General features: G+C 42.7%; 1 protein-coding gene across 1 annotated transcript in view; it reads left to right on the forward strand.

The window, feature by feature from the left end:
* The first annotated feature begins 790 nt into the window (after positions 1-790).
* The window catches only part of LOC130112029 (SH3 and multiple ankyrin repeat domains protein 2-like), a 195,137-nt gene continuing 174,591 nt past the window's right edge, over positions 791-21,336 (forward strand). The window contains exons 1-3 of the mRNA XM_056279335.1: positions 791-1,090; positions 6,997-7,200; positions 8,218-8,289. Of these exons, the coding sequence (XP_056135310.1) occupies positions 791-1,090; positions 6,997-7,200; positions 8,218-8,289 (576 nt within the window). The remainder of the gene's footprint in view (positions 1,091-6,996; positions 7,201-8,217; positions 8,290-21,336) is intronic.

The raw sequence follows: 21,336 nt of genomic DNA on the forward strand, positions 1-21,336 counted from the left end.
AAGCTTGTGATATGCTATTTGTGCTCAATTGGTTTTCTGAGTGAAGCGATTCTCCCCATCAAACCAAACACTCGCTCCCAGCTGCTCCAGAATGAGGAATGGATAAGCTCTTTGTGTGAAGTGTTGATCGTAAGAAATGATTACGTTTAGGGTGCCAGAGAAATCCAACCCATAATTCAAATTGAGATATTGTGACCAAATGTCAAAGCTTTTTTTTTTATTAGTGAGATAAATACGACTTATATTTGTATGGCTCACACGCTGGTTGCTCTTTTAACCTGTTTTTTTTATTATTATTTTTTATGTTGCTATGTGTCTGTTTCTGATTTGTACTGTGCAAACTGATACTTGCTGTCTTCTATTTGAACAATTATCCAACAGTTTGCCTTTGGTTGTCAGTTTCCTTTATTTAGAGAAATGTTTGGCTAATTATTTTCAAAGTAAATGCAACAGAAATGACTTGATGATGATGATGATTGCTGGATTAATCAATCATACTCAATAGTCATAAAACACTTTTGTATGTATAGCACTGCTTAAAACCAATGTTACAGCAGAATAAAAGCCCTTCTTTAAAAATGTGTTTTCCCTGGGTGTGTTCCAGGTGACCCTTTTCAAAATGGACACTGTAAATTGCCTTTAGATGTGATATTTTGGAAACAATTGTGCATGTGGGCCCTTTGATGGAATGGCGTCATGTCCTGGCCAGTCCAATCTTTCATCCAATGCTTGCTAAGGCTAGGCTCCAGCCCCCCATGACTCTGGATTAGGAGTCATGTGGGGTCAATGAATGAATAACGGGAATACACACAGAACTGAGTATTCAGCTAACAAGGTGGTTTTGTCTCATGTCTTTTCCCAGCTGAATCTGCCTGGCCTGCTGACTATGCCCCGGAGCCCCACCTCTAGTGAGGATGAGATGGCCCAGAGCTTTTCTGACTACACTGACGATTCTGCATCCGACAGCTCCCGCGAGGAGACCATCTATGAGACTATAAGAGCCACCGCTGAGCCAGCGCCCAATCTCATGGACGACGTCCACACACACTCGCTGGTCATCCGCGTCATTATCCCCGACCTTCAACAGACAGTGAGTATTTCAACCTGTTCTCATTCCCAGATCGTCAAATACCGACACTTCATCATGCCCCTTGGTGCCTGATACCGAAACACAAGGCACCCTTTAGCGTCTGTATGAGAATTTCAACTAACTTCAACGTAAACCCATCCTTGGCAATATTGGATACTCAGAGCAACTGTTCCAGCCATCCATTCATTTCAATATTAACCTGACTGTGACATTATAAGAAGCTTTAATGCCCAGAAGTATTTTCCTCACTGTCAATTCCCATTTTAAGGTTTTCTTTAAGTGATATCCTCAACATTTCTCAACACAAAAACACAAAACCGTTGATATTTGATGACCAGGGAATGAGAACTGGTTGGGTATGTCTACGTGCGCTCTACGCCATAGGTCACGTGTTCCGTGTGGGGTGAGGTCAAAATAAAGTAGAGCAGCACGCACTTTATTTCACATGATGCGCACTTTATTTCATATGTTATGACAGGTACATTAGTGCCAATATGTTGGCATGGGCCAGACATCTGGCCTGCTCCACTTTTAGTGATGTTTATATCAGAGGGTATAGTCCATCCATCCATCCATCCATCCATCCATTGTCTTAACCGCTTATCCTTCTCTCAGGGTCATGGGGATGCTGGAGCCTATTCCAGCAGTCAATGGGCGGCAGGTGGGGAGACACCCTGAACAGGCCGCCAGGCCATCACAGGGTGGCGGCACTGTGGCACGTATCTGTAATCCAAGTTACAGGGAGGCTGAGGTTGGTGGTTCGAATGAGCTGGGGAGCTCTGTGCTGTAATGGACTATGTCGAGCAGGTGTCCTTTCTAAGTTCGGTATCGATATGGTGATCTTGGGGGAGTGTGAAGCCACCAGATCATCTAAGGAGGGGTGAACCGACCCAGGTCGGAAATGAAGCAGGTCAAAGCCCCATACTGTCCAGTAGTGGGTATAGTCTTACGTGTTTAATTTTGCAGTTTTGTGGGACAAAGAGAATCTTTTTTCTAAGAAATTACCATTTGTTAACTTGTGTTTGCAAAGGCAGAATAGAATAGAATAGAGTAGTCAAGTCCATTTTATTTGTATAGCTCAATATCACAAATTACAAATTTGTGTCAGTGGGCTTTACAGCAACACAACATCCTGTCCTTAGACCCTCTCATTGGATAAGGACTAACTCCCTAAAAAAACCCTTTAACAGGGAGAAAAAATAGGAAGAAACCTCGGGGAGAGCAACAGAGGAGGGATCTCTCTCCCAAGACAGACAACGTGCAATGGATGTTGTGTTTACACAATTTACACAATACAACACTGAAAGAGGATAACAGAATTATAATGGAATTATAAAATTTACGAAGAATATGATGCACAGGCTGCCAAGCAGTGTCCAGACGCCACCAGAACAGCCTAGGACCCAAGCCATGCGACCAGCATCACCATGTAAAAAGAAAAAAAAGAAAACCCAGGATAACAAAAATTTTAGGATTTATAAGATATATCAAAATAAAATGTGATGAGAGGAATGCCAAGCAGCGTCCTATAGAATAGAACAGAACAGACACTAGCACTATTTGTACAGGTAGTGGGGTGGCCTCTCACCCATTTTACCTATGAATTTGTCTTAGACAGAGTACAGTTTTTGCCTGGGATGATGATACACTTTATAATACAATATGCATAAACTCATTCTATACTTATTTTACAAGATGCCAACCATTAATTTAAAGATACTGGTCAGCACATTTAGCTGGTTATCAACTGGTTCTAAGTTAACTGGCTAAACATTGCATAGAATGATGGGAATGATTTAGAAAAATGCATAAGTGAGTTTTGCATATAATTTCTCAGGTTGCCTTGCCAAGCTTTTGGAAAGTGAACATGTGTTTGAAGAGGCTTGTTAAGGCTTTTTTTTTCTTATTTTGATTAGACACAAAGCCTTTGACTGAATGAGCTCAGACCAGATGCTCTGCTGCCCATGTGGTCTTTTCCCCTGACATGGTGCAGTGTTGTGGGAGCGCTGAGTGGGCGTTATGTGGGGGGTTGATGTATAAACCTACTGTCGGGATGGGGGTGAAGTGGAGGTTGGATGGTTGATGCTCTGATTAACATGACTACCCGCTCATGGAAAAGTCTCAACAGAAGAAGGCTCCACGGTCACACAGATCTGCGCAGATCTTCTAAATAATTAAGTACATGGACAGTTACGTAGGTGTCAGGTGGATCAATGCTGTTGCATGCAAGGTGGCACATTCGATTAATTGATGAAATATGTTGAACACGGCATTGAGCATCACCATAAACCTGCCATTGGTGTGTCATAGGCATTACGTAGCGGATGACACAGCAACAAACATGGATTCCTAAAGACATGAATCTGCAGGATCAGTGTAACTCCGAGGCTCCGATTTGATACCTTGGAAACGGCAAACATTTTAAAAACAGCTGTGGTAACCTCTGGTCTGTCGGCTTGCATATTCTGAATTACAACATCCAAATTCCAAACATCTCAACATTTAATGGTGAGTCGTTTGTGAGGTCTTCCTTTATTCATATGGGTTTGCTCTGGGTACCCTGGGTCTCCTTCCACAGACCAATAATATTTGAGCTGGAGGCCGTAAATTGCCTGCACATAACTGGTGTGTGAGTGCATTTGCATTTGTTGGCTTTGTGATGGAATGGTGACCTGTTGAGGAAGTCTCCCTGCCTTTTGCCCTTGGCTGCAGTCCCCAAACCCCGAACAGGATTAAGATGATATGGAGGATAGATGCACGGTGTCTCATATAGTAGTCATATGTACCACCAGGTTCACTACATCCTAAGGAGTCTGTTATGTAAACCATCGCAGTAAAATATCTTTGTACTAACTAGTGTAAACATCATGGACAGGCTGTTGTGGCCCATGATGTGGTACAGCATACATACTATACCTCTCTATGGACATTTCTATGTTCCCAGAGCTCTGCAGACACAAAGATTCATTATCAAAGAACAACAATGCACAACTGTAACTCTCCATGGATATGTAGCTGGAGGTACTGCTGGTCTCTATATAGCCTCATCTCCTTTCTCTGTACTGTAGGTCTTTCATGTGTTTCCTGAGGGATGGAAACTGGTCCCAGATACCTTTTAGCCTACATGTCAAGGAGAGAAGAGCGGGTTTGTAGACATGTGGATTTGCCGGCAGGAACAAAGCAGAGGCTCAAAAGAGTGAGAATAGAAGAGAGGAGGCTCACATGGCAACTTGATGATTGAGCATTCGCTTCCACATATGCCTTACGCCTTTTCTTCTAGGGTCTACTTTTCATTCTCTATCAAGTATTTTTCATCCATTTTAATGGTCCTTTTTCCTGATGAGATAAAAATAAAAATCAGCTTCCACAATGTACAACATGGGAATTTTGTGTGGAAATGTTTGGCTTGTAGCCACTGCTTTACAAAGTACTTTTTAACCACATGAATATACTTGACTTGTGTGTGTGTGTGTGTGTGTGTGTGTGTGTGTGTGTGTGTGTGTGTGTGTGTGTGTGTGTGTGTGTGTGTGTGACTCCCAGTGGGATAAATCCTTAAGTTAGTGTCGATCCTTTGATGAACTTGAAATCTGATAATGTAATTAGGTAGGGCTTTAAGAGGTGTGTGTGTGTGTGTGTGTGTGTGTGTGTGTGTGTGTGTGTGTGTGTGTGTGTGTGTGTGTGTGTGTGTGTGTGTGTGTGTGTGTGCATGCGTGTTCATTCCTGTGTGTGTGCTCAAGTGTGCAAGAGTGCACTCATTCGCATTTGTGTGTACGCGGGTTCACACGTGCACTAAGCTCTCTCACATGTGTACACTATGCTCACAGCTTCACCATCACCACCGAGTCTCCAGTGGTACCACGTGATCACATGACTGGGTCACACAGGCCATTCAGAAAGCATTGAGCTCACAAACACACATGCACATATATCCTTACTTGCACCACACTTTTCTACAGTAAAATAGACACACTACCTCGAATTGTACAGTGCCTCCCTCGCAGAGGCTTTGACTGGGAGGCCACCTGTGGTATTAAACACTGATGTAGGTTTCAGAACGTACATGTCATTTGACCTCTTTTTGTGCAGTACACTACTACTTATCAGAATTATGAGGGCGATCACATGGAAATTACTTTTTAACTAACTTGATTTAATACTGTTAGTGTCGACATGAGCTTTGACTACGCATAAAAGTGTGTTTAATGTGTCCATCGCTGCAAATAGATGCAACAAAAAAAAAAAACAATTAGTATGAAAATGAAAGCACAATGAAGTCAGGGGGAAGCAATTACAGAAGACTGATAAAGGGATTGCCGGTGCTCTCGCTGGCTTCTTCTAATGCAAATTCTGTGTTCTTGTCTCTTCTTCATGTTTTTTTTTAACCTTACTCATTCCATCCTCCCTCCTCTTACTCCTTATCCATCTCCTTTCTCTTTTCATGCCAAAAGACAGTTGTAACTGGGTTATATCCAGTTTGAGGTGCCAGGTTTTCTGCCTCGTTTCAGAGGCTAGGGACAATGGCATGTAACCATGAGGCTAGTAGGGTTTGAGATGGTATGAAAATGGGAAATTGGGAAATCACATAATTGTGAAAACACTCAAACACACTTAAACTTTTTTTTCCTTCATTTTAACTACCAACTGCTCCAGTAAAGTCAAACAGATTATGATTGTTCTGATCGGTACCCAGTGCCAGACTTTGTGCCTGTATAAGTATATGAAAAGTGCATTACTAAAATGAGCCATGGGAGTTTGGTCAAGATACTCATATAAAATAAAAATGAAAGAAGCAAAAAAAAAAGGAATTACAACTATTTCTCCTATTTAGACCAAAATGCACCAAGACTGCTGTAGTAGAAATGTTCCATATGGGCATTAATTACCTTTTGATGGAGAAAAATTACTCCCTCAATTGTGTCCTATTATCCTGGCAGCATGGTTTTTATTGTCTGAGTTTAACACATCAGGCCAGCGGATGAGGAAATGGCAATAATAGCGGTGGATGGATATTTGCCACCGTAATAAAGTAGCAGAGAAAACGAAGGCATCATGAGTTGGACCAGGCCAGCTGGATGCCAGACATCTGCTTTTCCACACCTTCAACCCTTCATCTCTCTCTCCACTCCTCTCCTCCTCTCTGCCCATTCCATTGCCAGGCCAGGGGATTATGGGTAGGCAGCGTTCACAGACTGCTCATCCTTCCAGCCTTTATCACAGGCGCAGAGCCGCTATCGCCGGCTGAGCAGCACAACCAGCTGGAAACATACATGCAGACGCTCTCTGAATGCCACGGCACAGTGCCCATAATCCTCTCTGATTCAGCCGAGGCCAGAAATCCTGCATTGTGTGCTTATTTACTCCAGGGAGGCCACAATTGGGAAGGGCTGCAGGCCAGCGGGGTCATGTCAATTACACTCTTCCAGCCAGCGATGTGGCACATTTAAGCACACAGTGCTGATCCAAACATTAAAAAAACAGTAAGAGGCTTTGCTGATGCTATCAATTGTGCACACTCCATTTGTGATTGACCTAGCAAGTGGTGTTAAAGCACCAAATCTGACTCCTCTAAACTAGTTTTTGAGTGCCATAGTTTCTGTCACTTTTCAATTCTTTTCAGTGTATGCATCTATCAATCAAAAGTTTCAAGTCAAGGCTGCAAGTTAGATGAGATACAAGTGTATATTAGTGTTGGGGTTAGTATTTTTTTTTCTTTTAATATTGAAGTCTTTGTTGTTTGTTATGGTAAATTAAGGGGAATATCTGTCTCCCTTGTTTTTATTGCTGTGATCAGCAAATCTCATCTAAAAACTATTCATTTAAATTTCAAGTCAGATCTATTCCCTCTCTGATAATGAACTCTCCTCCTCTCCCTCCCCCCTCCCTGAATGTGACCTCTCACCCTATAGAAATGCATGCGGTTCAACCCGGATGCCACTGTGTGGGTGGCCAAGCAGAGAATCCTGTGTACATTGAGTCAGAGCCTGAAGGATGTGCTAAATTACGGCCTCTTCCAGCCAGCCAGCAATGGGAGAGATGGAAAGTTCCTGGATGAAGAACGTATCTTTCGGGAGTACCCTCAGTCATTCAGCAAGGGGGTCCCCTCTTTAGAGGTAACTGCTGACATATTAAACCACGTCTTAGGTCACCAATGAATCTCCTTTACCTGAAAATTGTCTACCAAAAATGACTAGTAAATTAATTGGATTGGATAAGAACTGTCGCACAAAGACACATTTTTTTATAACTTTGACTTTAAAGTAATAAAGTACTTTTTGTGTATTCTGAGCATCTCATTGCTGAAACAAACAGATTGTTTTGATACAATAACTGGTTGACTTCCCAGCTACAATTTTCCCCGTTTGAAACTGTGCTGCTTTCACTGTACATCGTTTCCAACTGGATGAAGTTACAGCTCGTCTTGGGAAAAGGAAGCACTGCATCAGGAAATAGAGCTGTAATGAGATGATGTGTTCAACTACGAAATAGCCGAGCATTGCTTGTGAAATAACAAGGTTTGTCAGGCTGCATAATAATAGTCAATAGTCAAACACAACTGTAATGCCACAATGTCATGGCCAGAGAAGCTCAGGTCCTCAGCAGAGCCTTCAGAAAAAGAAAAAAAAACAAACATTAATTCAATGTTCACACAGCCAACCAATAAAGATAATGAATGTGTCACCAATAAAAGGGTCACATCTTAGCATTGACCCCTCCATCAACTTTATCCCCAGAAGAATGAACATTTTGAAGCTGCTTCATAGTTGTATGATGATTCACTACCGAGATTTCAAACGGATTGATTCTTGGTAGGATCATTACAGGAACACACATTACGTTATGTCCTATATTTGCCATTTGCCTTGTTGTTTACAAGCAGGGCTTTTTAAAACATTTCTTTCATCTATCACACTTGCGATGTAGATTTCTTTTTTTTCATTAATTATCTGTTCATTTGGCTTTTTATTAAGTTAAACAACCACTTTTTTAAGTGCTATGTAAAAATCGATGATAACTATGCTGCTGCTGCTGCTGCTGATGATGCTGTTGATGATGCTGCTGCTGTTGATGCTGATGATGATGGTGATGATTATTGTTTTTTGTTTGTCCTCCTTGTCTCTGCACCACAGTTCCGCTACAAAAGCAGAGTCTACAGGCAGCCTAATGTGGATGAGAAACAGATTGCCAAACTTCACACAAAGGTAAGAGATTTGCAATACAGTCCATATTTCTGAGTCATACAAAAGATTAAGAGTAAACAATATTGTAAATCGAGAAATATGAGTCAAAACTCAAAACTTGTTGACAAATATTTGGAGCTTTCAGAGACATTGGGTTCTGATTGTGTGAAACTGGGCCCAGGCTTAATGCGGATCAGCTGGCATGGTGCAAATTAGGTTTCCATCTTGCCTTGATATTGTGCTTAAACCTCCACCGACTCAGCACAGAGGCAGGTGCATTGAGCTATTTTCAAGCAGCAGTCTAAGCACAGGCACACTCAAACATCTACGCAAATGTGTTTTAATGGTTGCAAGCCTATGCAGTTTACCTCACGGACATAGATTATTAAACTAATAGTAACAACTGATTGATGGCAATGTTCCGAATAAGTTAAACAGAAAATAAAAAGTGTGCCGCCACGGTGCATTTGAAGCGTATGAGAAGAGCTGATTTGATTTGCCAAGTCAAAACCTACTCCAACTCCACCTTTATATAATGTCCATCCATCCATTATCAAAACCGCTTATCCTGCTATCAGGGTCGCGAGGTTGCTGGAGCCTATCCCAGCAGTCATTGGGCGGCAGGCGGAGAGACACCCTGGACAGGCCACCAGGCCATCACACAGGGCCGACATACACAGACACACACACATTCATATCTAGGGACCATTTATTATGGCCGATTCACCTGACCTACATGTCCCACGCAAACATGAGGAGAACATGCAAACTCCACACAGAGGACGACCCGGGACAACCCCCAAGGTTGGACTACACCAGGGCTCAAACCTAGGACCTTCTTGCTGTGAGGCGACCACACTAACCACTGCGCCACTGTGCCGCCCCTTTTTATAATGTATTCATCCTAATCCAACACTTTAATTAACTGTGCCACCCTACACTGGTCACCAAATTACTAAAAATGTATTTGGCACACCCATGTGCGCATGCACTTGCATCTGCGCTTGCACTTAACACACCAACCCAAGCTGTGCCGCAACAACCATCTCACTGCAGGCTAGCTAATGTGAGGCGCCAATCCAGACAAAAGCCAAGTGAAAACTGTGTGAGTTACTGCGCGAGAGAATTGAATTGTCGATTAGATTGTCGATTAGAGCGAGACCGAATTACTGTGTGAGCAGTTTGGCGCCTCATAATTTCCTTTCAAGTAACGAAATCAAATGGAGACAAGCGGGAAAACTTCACCTTGTCCTGGGGGAAACTACCAATCAGCCTGCGTTTGTGCCTTCACCATCTCTGCACCAGCACAAAAATAGAGCCCAGTGTGTTACACATAATATAGCCTGCTTCTTTGATGCAAATCACAGTGGCAGCGTTGAACTAAACTTGAACAAAGTGCTTGTTGCATCTGTGCCAACAACTGACTGTTTCTCCTCACTCAGTTACTGTTGCTGTTTCTGGTGAACTTTTGAAATAAGATCCACTGTTGTAACTTTAATGTCACATCAACACAGTCAGCTGGTCTAGTTTTGGAGCATCAACAGTATGTACGAGATCAATACCATTAGTTTAACCATACCAGATTATTGTTGTGATACTGGTGACGTGTCTATGGAACTATTTCAAAGCAAAATTAATTAAAAAATACAAAACAGTGCTTCTTTCTTGTAAGGTTCATATTACAATACCTGTTTTTAGTCAGTGTGTTGGATAGAATTAATCTGAGAGTTTGTGGAATCAATATTAGTAACAGTAAAACCCACATTAATATATATAGAGAAAAAAAAAGCATTTTATAATCTACCAGGTCAAGCTGGGACCCAAATTAAAGAAGCAGATTACAGATCAAGGGTTGAAATATTGTTCATGTTGCACAAGAAAATCGTATATACAATGACCAAAATGCATTATATACATTATATATTACATAACTGATCCAGTGACTATTTTATTGTAGTGTGGGCAGTGGCGGACTCAGGCTGTTTGAGGGGCAGGGGCAAAAAAATAAATAAAAAAGGGCACCAGCTGTATGTGGTAGGGCACCAGCACATAGGAAGTCATGATCCATTTATGTTCAACTGGAAGGGCAGGGCACCCATTAATGCAATGGATCATGTCTTCTCCACTGGAAGGGCACCCTACAGGGCACTTCATCACATTTTCTCCACTGAAAGGCCACACTAGAGGGCACTTCATCACATTTTCTCCACTGAAAGGCCACCGTAGAGGACACTATATCACATTTTGTCCACTGAAAGGGCACCCTAGAGGGCACTATATCCCATTGTTTTGCACATTGGGCTACCCTAGAGGGCACTTTATCATCTTTTGTCTGCCATGGGGTATCCAAGAGGGCACTTCTGCAGTGTTTTTTTTTCCCGAACAAGGGGGCACCAGAGGGGCAATTGCCCCCTACCCCCCCCCCAGAGTCCACCAGTGATTGTAGGAATGCATGAACTGTGAACTCTTTAAACCCCCCTGTGCAGTTCACCATGGAAGTACCTGAACGTTTTTAGTTATCGCATCGGTGTATTCAGACCTTCAGGCAGTCTGCTCATTGTGTGCAAGTGGAGCAGTGATATCTTGGAAGATTCAACTTTTTCAAATATGCCACACAGTAATGGTTGATTTTGTATATAAATGGAAGACTCCAATTTTTCATGCAAAAGTTTGCCCTTCATAGAAAGGTCTTAGATGATCTTTTGGATGGATTGTCGTTCCGGCTGTGTTGATCTGATGTGATTATATCTGACAAGTCCTTAACAGCTAGCAGTGCTTGGTGGTGCCCGGCTGCTGCTGAGTAACTGTTGTTTGAAGTACTGTGAAATGTTGGATAAATAATGGTATATTGTGCATGGCGATGCTCTCATAAGTACGTCCTGTAAAATACAATCAGTAGAAGCTGCGTTTTCTGGAAAGGTGTGTTGTATGTTGCCAGATACATTCAAGTGTGAGATCAGCCCTTATCATTTCATTTGATTTAAATTCAGTCTCATCAGTTTATTAACCATCCATCCATCCATTATCCAAACTGCTTATCCTGCTCTCAGGGTCACGGGGATGCTGGAGCCTACCCCAGCAGTCATTGGGCGGCAGGCGGGGAGATACCCTGAACAGGCCGCCAGGCCATCACAGGGCCTTTCTTTGTGGGTTTTGTAGTGACAGATGAAATTGGATGTTGTGGTGGTTGTGTCACTGATTTTTGAGTTGCAGATCTTGCATACTGCTGTTCTGTTCTTACTGTAGCCATCCACAACATAATCCTTGTATCCAAACTATCATTTTTGGGTACGGTCCCTCTGTGATTGTTGTCTCTGCATTGGCCCCATCATTGGTTTATTAACAATCTGGTAAATTTGCGTTGGCCCTGTCATTAGTTCATTAACAATCTGGTAAATTTGCGCATACTAGGAATTTGTCGTGGTGGGATATACAAAATAAAGCCTGAAGAACATGAGCAAAATATTTGTAAGTACTAAGAACCACTAGTACTTCACTAGATCTAAAACTAAGACATCCAACATTATCTATTAAAATGTATATTCATGAATAGATTAACTGAAATATCTAAATATTCAACTCCAAATACATAGGGTTGATGTGCTTCACAGAACCCCCCCCCCCACTATCTTTATGCCAGTTGTGGTTATGTTGTTAATTTTAGTCATTATGATCCCATAGTGACTATGATTTTTCGCACATTACAAAAGCATACTGTGCACCACAATATGGCAGTAAGGCAATAAAATATTCATATTTAAACATTATCAGAAAATAATATAATAACAGCATACGTGGAATTTACCGAGCATCTTTGCAGCTGAGACAGAGTGGTCAATACAGTGCATTTGGATACTGTGTCCCCGATATGGCGGTAAGGATGAGAATCTGTTTCACTAGTCTGAGGTTTGAAAATCCCTTCCATATTTAGGTATATTAAATATTCTTATTCATTAGCCATATCAACTAAATCTTTGTGAATGCATGTGAACAGGTACAAACTCCACACAGATGGATGGGATTGAAACCAAGATCCTCTTGCTGTGAGGTGACTATTAAGTCGCTATGCCATCTGATACTGGTGGGGCAACCAAGTGTTTTCTTGTCTGTTGATTTTAACGCTTGACAATGACAGCAGACAGCAGTTTACAAAGTAGCATACATAAATTAGCATACGTGTGTGAGAGCATTCATTTGTTTGTTTGTATAGACGTATATAAATCTCTCTACTTCTCTCTTCCCTTTCTTTCACCCTCTCTCTTTCCCCCTTCCCCCCAACTCAGCTCTCTATCACTATGTTGTCTGTATCACCTTATTCTCTCACTCTCAATCACCTGTTCTCTATCTCTTTTTATCACCCTATTTTCTCGCTCTCTATCACCTGTTCTCTCTTTGTATCACCCTGTTCTCTCTCTCTCTCTCTCTCTATCACTGTTTTCTCTCTCCATCACCCTGTTCTCTCTCTCTCTCTCTCTCTCTCTCTCTCTCTCTCTCTCTCTCTCTCTCTCTCTCTCTCTCTCTCTCTCTCTCTCTCTCTCTCTCTCTCTCTCTCTCTCTCTCTCTCTCTCCCTCTCCCTCTCCCACCCACATAAATCTAAGTAAATTTAGAGAGTAAACTGAAGCTTCATTCTCCTCATTGGTGCAGAAGGCTAGCTCTGGGCTAATCTCCCACAGCCAGTGTAGTGGTGTAAGGCAGCCAAAGCACAAGTGTTTCTGGCATCTCCAAGGGACCAGCACACTGTGAAACTGTCTCATGTCTGAATACTTTCTCTGAATCTTCATCCAATGACACACGAGTGAGGATTGGAGGCTGGGAGCTTCTGGAAAGGAAGGAAGATGAAAGAAAATGAAAAGATAGAAAAGGAAAGCTGTTTTGGAAATGAGTGCAGGGACAGGGAGAGGTACCCCCCCCCCCCCGTCCCAAACACACAAAGATAAACCCCGACTCATTGTGCTGCATGTATGATATATATCATAGATTGCTGCCATTTTTCATCTCAACATCTCGTATGTGTATATATTTGGCTTAGCCAGTTTGCTATGCAGTCTGGTGCTCTGTGGTTGGCTACAGCTCACACTGAGACAGCCAATCAACAGCCAACCCACCAGCCTGTTTCAGAAAAGAGAGAATGAGAGAGAGAGGTTTTGCATTTCAGCTGCTCTGATTCACAAGGCCCTGACATGCACAAACTCACAAAAATACACACACACACACACACACACAAACACACACAAAAACATACAAATTGGCATACACAGACACAGATGAATGGACATCCACACACATGTGCACACACAAACCAACACGTACAAAAACAAACATACACAGACTCATAAAGCATGAATCATCTGCATTAATGAAAATGCCTTGTGCACAGACAGCTCTTCATCTTGGTCAACTGCCAAATGTGGAAATTAAATCAATAGAGACCTAGTGGTTGTGACTAAGTCTGAACGGTCAAATGAACCTTGTGAAATTTCAGTCAAACAGACAAGAGAAAGGCGATTAAGCGGACTCAATTGCTAATTGTCTAAATGTGTACTCATACAACCACATTAACCAAACAATTGGTTAATGTACATATTGACCATTATATTATTTGCCTGGTTAGAGTGTATATTGTGGTGATACACAATTGAGGATAGATTCACCAGGGGCTGCTGCTCCTTTAAGGAAGACGTCCAGAGTGCTGACGTAGGCACTCTTCAGAGTTTCCCAGGAAGAGGAACCATGTTTCCTGCAGCCTAGCTGTTAGCTTGTTGCCACGAGAGATTGTGCTGTATCAGTGTTGTTTTGTGTAACGAGTAAACGTATTTGACTTGACCTCTCCGTCTCCTCATTCCTGCACTCCCACATTGGTGACCCCGCACGTTGACAACGAGCATGTCGACCCAAAGCAATGACAACACCGCTCCACAGGGCTCTCAAGTCTCACGCATTGGGCGTGAGACACACGCATTTCAACTCGTTCACACGCTCACACGCCACACCTTGTATTTCTCATGCAGAGAATCAGGGTAACGCCCACCAAGTTGCGCCCCTATTTTTTATAACAGTGGAACAGGTAGGAATCAAGTGGATTCCCCATAGCGTTGGGAAGGGCCTGCCACACACCAGCCAATCAAATTAAAGAATATAGCTGCCGAACAGCCAATCAAATTATAGCATTGCTGTATCCAGGTAAGATTGAGATATTCCCGCTACAACAACTTGACAGAAGAGGACAGCTATCTACTTAGTCACAAATCCGAAGTAGGACGACAACAACGTGGGAGAAGACCATATCCTATGTGTACAGTAAGTTATCTCATCATTTGAGATAACTTGTCTCTTTTTACTCTCTATGAATATTGTGTCCAGGCAGTTGGTTTAACCGGAGTGTGTGAACTAGCCTAGCTAGCTTAGGGTGACCAAACGGCCTCTTTTCCCCGGACATGTCCTGGGGGGGGGGGGTTATAAATTCATGAAAATGTCCGGTTTTCTGTGGTAGGTTTGCGTGTTGCTGAACTGTTATATATTATATTTTTACTGATCTCAAGCAAGCCAGCTGCTTTATCAGCGATGTTAATGGCAAGACACTGCTACGTGTTGTCTAGCAACAGGTGCAGAGGAGTCTGTGAGGTGGAGAATCTGCAGCGGTCAGTATTTAAAGTTTAAAAATTTCAAACGTCACAGAATTTAAAACGACTTCCCCTGAAACTAAACTAAGATATTGATATTATATTAATTTCTGGTGTTAGGTGATGTTAGCTAATTTGCGATTGTTGCTCAGACATGTTGATAATTAAACAACTTTAATGTTGGTGAAAATTCCTCTCAAAAGCAAATGAAGACATCTGATCCTTTTTAAAGAAGAACCAAAGTGTCAGTAGCTGTTTACACATGATTAACTGAGAATGTTCTGTAATTAATCCAAATATTAATCTTTGAAATTAGTGTGAGAATTATTTACTATTTAATGCCAACCCTTCCTTTTCCATTAGTGGCTCAAGAGCAGAGTTATTATAGTATATGTGACATTAATGTGCTGCTACTTGTATTGTAGTAAGACATTAATATTATTTATAAGCCAAACTAGTCACAGCTTGTCCAACTGATTTGTTTGACTATCAGGCTTCATTTTATTCTGAAAATCCTGTCAGCAGCAGCCTGAGCAGCACAGAGACACACAGACAGGTGAGCTGCAGCCTCTCAGGTGAGCTCTGATGTCATAGTGAAAGATCTGAGATCTTAGTTCAGGAGTTGAATGAAAGAAAAATAATACAAAGTTTTTGCGATAGTTTCAGCATCACTGTGGGTCTGTGTCATGAAATACACAAACTGAAAGCCAGAATCTCAGGTGAGGATAGAAAAGCTCACAGCAGCTGTTACAGAGCAGCAGGTTACCTACAGGTTTCTCTACATTTATGTCATTATAACATTTCATGTGACAGAGTTATGTTATTTTTAAATATTAAGTGTGGTCTCAGATTTAAGTATTCTATCAAAATAAAATGTAAAAATCAGAGAAAAAGCCATGATAATAATTTAATATGCAAGTCAGCACATGCATATTCATTAGTGAACATGTTGCAAGTGAGACTCTTTATGTGCCTGGAAGAGAAAAGAGACAGAGAGCAGTTAAGTTAAAACCAAACCTACACCCACAGGACCATTAAGCATGTACTTAAATAATATAAATAATAATTTTCTATCCATACAGAGGAGGCCTACTTTAAATATATTCAAATTATAAGGTATCTTTGAGTAAACTCCGAGTATCATTGAAATATCTCGAGGCTGGAGGCAAAGTGTCCTTCTTTTTTGGAACGCCAAATATGGTCACCCTAAGCTAGCTAGTTGAATCCCTGCAAATTTCAGCAGCTATACTGACACTTGTTTTTTAGTCTTAGTTCAGGACCCATTATTCATAAAGCTTTTCTCTTAGGCCACCACTAAGAGTACTTATAAATTGCACTAAAAGTTTTTAGTTTTTTCTTAAGAGTAATTCACAAAGCATTTGAGACCAACTTCTAGGAGGACTTTACCAACTTAAGATGAGATAAAAGTTATGCTTTGTTTGACAGCTATTTCATTATATTTTATCCAGACCTTAATTAATAATTATTAATTATTGCATTTGTCTTCAAAGATGTCAGGGAAGAGGCAAATGAACATTCTTTCATGCTTCGCTGTGAAGGATCAGCTCCCTAAATAGGTGGCCAGGTTAGAGGAGGACACTGTGGAGGAGGCAGTGGAGGAGAGAGCAGAGGAGACAGCTAGGGTGTCAGTGGAAGAAAATTATGAGGACACCATAGTAGATAAGACAGTGGAGAAGCCACTTGAATCATTTGGAATATTCAAAAAAGTGAGATTCATGAGCTTGGTGTTTTACTGTAAGACAGATTGTAACCTGACATCAACCCTGTCGTTTATATTCATAATGAACATGTATATGGGCTTACTGCGCATATTAAGTGACATTCTCCTGTTCTCGTTCAGGTCACCATTTCTACCTGCACTAAAAAATGATGAATTAGATAAATATTTTTATTTGTATGAATTTATGTGTCATTTATCAGATCAGACCCCCGTCCCCACCCCAACCAAACCCCCACCACCGCCGCCACCAAAATCTCACTCTGAACTCAGTTCAAAACTTGAGAGCCCTGGCTCCAGCTCCGAGTGATGCTAACAGTATGGCTCATGTTAGCGCTAGCATTTCAGCAGCAACGGTGAAGTTGCCCAACTTTTGGCAGCACAGTCCCCGGCCATGGTTTCAGCACATTGAAGCCCAGTTCGAGCTGGGAGGAATAACACAGGACGTTACGAGATATTTCCATGTGGTGGCGGCGTTGGATGCCCGGATGACAGCCCGAGCTATGGGGCTACTGGAAGCCCCCCCGGCTGTGGGGAAATATGGTGCACTCGGAGATGGAGAAGGCAGATCGCCTGTTGTCACTCAACGGACTCAGCGATAGCAAACCTTCTGAGCTGCTGGAGAAGATGTTGGCCGTTTTGGGCTCAGTGGATCCCTCCTTCATTTTCACCCATATTTTTCTACGGCAGCTCCCAGCGCCTGTGCGCACAGCGCTAGCCAGCTCCCCCCTATCCTCCACCAAAGACGACAAGATTTTCTTCGCCAACCGGCAGCAGTTCCTTCATGTGATGCTCCCTGCCCAGACCTCGCCCCCACCTCTGGAGGACACAGCTGGCACCGCGGTGGCTGCCCGCCGCCAGCGTGACAACGGGCTGTGTTATTACGACAACAGGTTTGGTGTCAGGGCCGGGCAGTGTCGCCCGCCATGCAGCTTCAGTGTCCAGGGAAATGCCAGGGCCGGCGCTCAATAGCCGGCCCTGACGGCTATTGAGCAGATGAGGAAAAAGTGAGAGCTGTTACACAGCTACCACTGCCACAGAATCAGCAGGAGCTGATGAGATTCATGGGGTGATCCAATATCTGGCCAAGTTTATACCTAACTTGTCAGACATCAGTGCTCCTTTAAGGAAGTTGCTAGAAGGTGACACAGAGTGGCACTGGGAGGAAACACAAAAGAGGAGCTTTGAACACCTTAAACAACTGGTCACCAACGCTTCAACTCTGAAGTTTTATGACATCAACATACAAATCACACAGTCAGTAGATGCCAGCTCAGAAGGCATTGGAGCAGTCATCCTACAGGATGGACAACCTGTAGTTTATGGGTCAAGGGCACTCCCTGACTGTCAGCACAGGTATGCGTAAATAGAAAAGGAGCTACTTGCTGTTATCTACGGAAGTGAAAAATATCATCAGTATGTTTATGGAAAAGACATTCAGGTTGAGAGTGACCGCAAGCCACTGGGAAGCATCTTTAGAAAGCCTTTACATGAAGTTCCTATGAGGCTGCAGAAGATGCTGCTTAGGCTGCAAAGATACAGCCTTAAAGTCACTTGTCTGTCAGGCAAGGAACTTCATATTGCAGATGTGCTAAGTTGAGCGTTCCTCAAAGAGCAAAAAGAAGAGCTGCTGGAGAAAGAAATAGTGGTGAACATGATTACACCTCAGCTACCCATTTCAGAGGAAAAACTGCACAAATTCAGAATAGCAACAGTGGATGACCCTGAAATGCAGCTACTGAAAGACAATACATAAAGAGGATGGCCAAAAGAAAGAGAAGTGCAGTGCCAAAAGAAATTCAGCCAGGGCGTCCAGGTAGCATGGCGGTCTATTCTGTCACCTACCAACACAGGTATTGCTGGTTCCAATCCCCGTGTTACCTCTGGCTTGGTTGGGCATCCCTATAGACACAATTGGCTGTGTCTGTGGGTGGGAAGCCAGATGTGGGTATTTGTACTGGTCACTGCACTAGCACCTCCTCTGGTTGGTAGGGGCACCTGTTTGGGGGGGAGGGGGAACTGGAGGGAATAGCGTGATCCTCACATGCGCTACATCCCTGTGGTGAAACTCCTCACTGTCAGGTGAAAAGAAGTGGCTGGCGACTCTTCATGTATCGGAGAAGACGTGGTAGTCTGCAGTCCTCCCTGGATCGGCAGAGGTGGTGGAGGAGTAACTAGGCTGGGTCAGAAAAGTGGGGTAATTGGCCGGATACAATTGGGCAGAAAAATGGGGAAAAAATCCACCAAAAAAAAAAGAAAGAAAGAAATACAGCCCTATTGGACATTTAGGGATGAAATCGCACACACACACACACACACACACACACACACACACACACACACACACACACACACACACACACACACACACACACACACACACACACACACACATATCTGGGCTGATGTTCAAAGCAGCAAAGCTTATTGTTGCACATCAGCTGAGACAAAAAATGCTTAACAAAATCCATGAGTCCCACTTAGGAATTGTTAAGCACAAAGAAAGAGCCAGAGACATTTCTGTATTGGCCACACATGTCTTCACACATTGAGGAGATGGTATTGCAGTGTGCAATTGGTAATGAGAACAGGAACAGTAATCCAAGAGAGCCGTTACTCCACACCCAATACCAGGCAGACCACAGGAGAAAGTAGGGACTGATCTCTTTCACTTCAGAAGATCTGAGTTTCTGCTATGCGTGGACTATTTCTCAAAGTTCCCAGAAATCACCAAGTTGAGAGATACTACCAGCAGCAGTGTCATAGTTGCGCTGAAATCGATGTTTGCAAGGCTTGGCATTCCTGGTGTTATCTCAGATAATGATCCTCAATATGCCAGTGCTGAGTTCAAAGACTGCAGAAAGCTGGGAATTCAGGCACATCATATCTAGTCCTGGTCATGCCCAGTCGAATGGTCAAGCAAAAAGGACAGTGCAGACTATAAAAGAATCTGCTGAAAAAATACATTTCATACATTTCACTGTTGGAATATCGCAACACACCATTGGAAGATGTAGGACTATCACCAGCATAGTTACTTATGGGACGGCAGCTGAAAGGAAAACTGCCAACCTCAACCTCACTGTTTACTCCAGAGGGAACTGTCCAAGTACACGGGCAGTTGAGAGAAAAGCAAAACTCTACTTCGACAGGTAAACAAGGACACTGTCTGACCTGCAAGTGGGAGAAAATGTCAGGGTGCAATGGGGAAAGACATGGCAGCCAGCTGTGGTCCTGCACAAACATGACAAACCGCGATCTTTTTTTGGTTCGCACACCAGATGGGAGACTGTACAGGAAAAGCAGAAAGTATCTGCAGAAAACAGATGAGAAAACCTTTAGCTCAACAAATGAACAGGACATCAACCTGAACATGGACTCAGGGACGAAAGACTGTGATACAAGAGACAAACAGGCAACACACACAAGCTCAGCTGAGCACACAGTTGTTGCAGACCAAAAAGAGACACCTGATGAACAATCTGAAACACTCTCATATCAGAGTAGATCTGGTAGACATGTGAGACTACCTACTAGATACAGAGAGTAGGTTGAGGATAATCATATGACATTGAAAGTCTCTTGTTCTTCTGTTTAAGATGTTACGGTTCAAGATGTTTTGAGTTATGGGGTCTTTTAAGTAAAGTTGGTGGTTGCAACAGGTACAGTGTGTAAAATAACTCATGTATGTTTAAAAAAAAAGTTTAAAAAAAGAAAAGGGGATGTAATGTAATAGGCTTTTGTGCCTTGTAGGTACCCATAGTTTTGGGATGTACGGGATGCATATGCGTGAATGACGTGAGAGGGTTGTCCGGTAAGCATATGGCTGTAGGTTGCACAGGTCAAACAATAAAAGGTTAAGTTTACAATGATGCACTTTGTCAAGCCTCGTCCATATAACAAGGAGTAAACTACCTGCCCAAATGCATAGTGCCAACTGTAAAGTTTAGTGGAGGAAGAATAATAGTCTAGGGCTGTTTTTCATGGTTTAGGCTAGGCCCTGTAGCTCAAGTGAAGGGAAATCTTAATGCTCCTGCGTACAGTGACATTCTAGATAATTGTGTGCTTCCAACTTTGTGGCAAGAGTTTGGAGAAGGGCTTCTCCTGTTTCAGCATGACAGTGCCCCCATGGACAAAGTGACAAAGTGAGGTCCATAATGACATTGTTTGCCGAGTTCGATGTGGAAGAACTTGACTGGCCTGCACAGAGCCATGACCTCAACCCCATCCAACACCTTTAGGTTGAACTAGGATGCTGACTGTGAGCCAGACCTTCTCCCCAACATCAGAGCCTGACCTCACTAATGCTGTTGTGGCTGAATGGGAGCGAATCCCCACAGCCATTTTCCAAAATCTAGTGGAAAGCCTTCCCAGAAGAGTGGAGGCTGTTTTAGCAGCAAAGGGGGACCAACTCCCTATTAATGCCCATGGATTTGGAATGACTTCTTCAACAAGCACGTATGGGTGTGATGTTCAGGTGTCCACATACTTCCATGTAGTGTGTGTGTGTGTGTGTGTGCGTGCGTGCGTGTGCATGTGCGTGTGTGCGTGAGTACGTTATTATATATTTTAATAAACTTAGATGTTCTAAAGTCCTAAACTACATCAGATATACAGTACAAATAAGTTCCGCACAGCACAAACAAGAGCCACCAAGTGCCCTGAATCCTGCAGAAATGACAATTTAAATAGAGGAACAGGAAAACTAA

Source organism: Lampris incognitus, chromosome 4 (assembly GCF_029633865.1).
Source record: "Lampris incognitus isolate fLamInc1 chromosome 4, fLamInc1.hap2, whole genome shotgun sequence".
Lineage (NCBI taxonomy): Eukaryota > Metazoa > Chordata > Actinopteri > Lampriformes > Lampridae > Lampris > Lampris incognitus.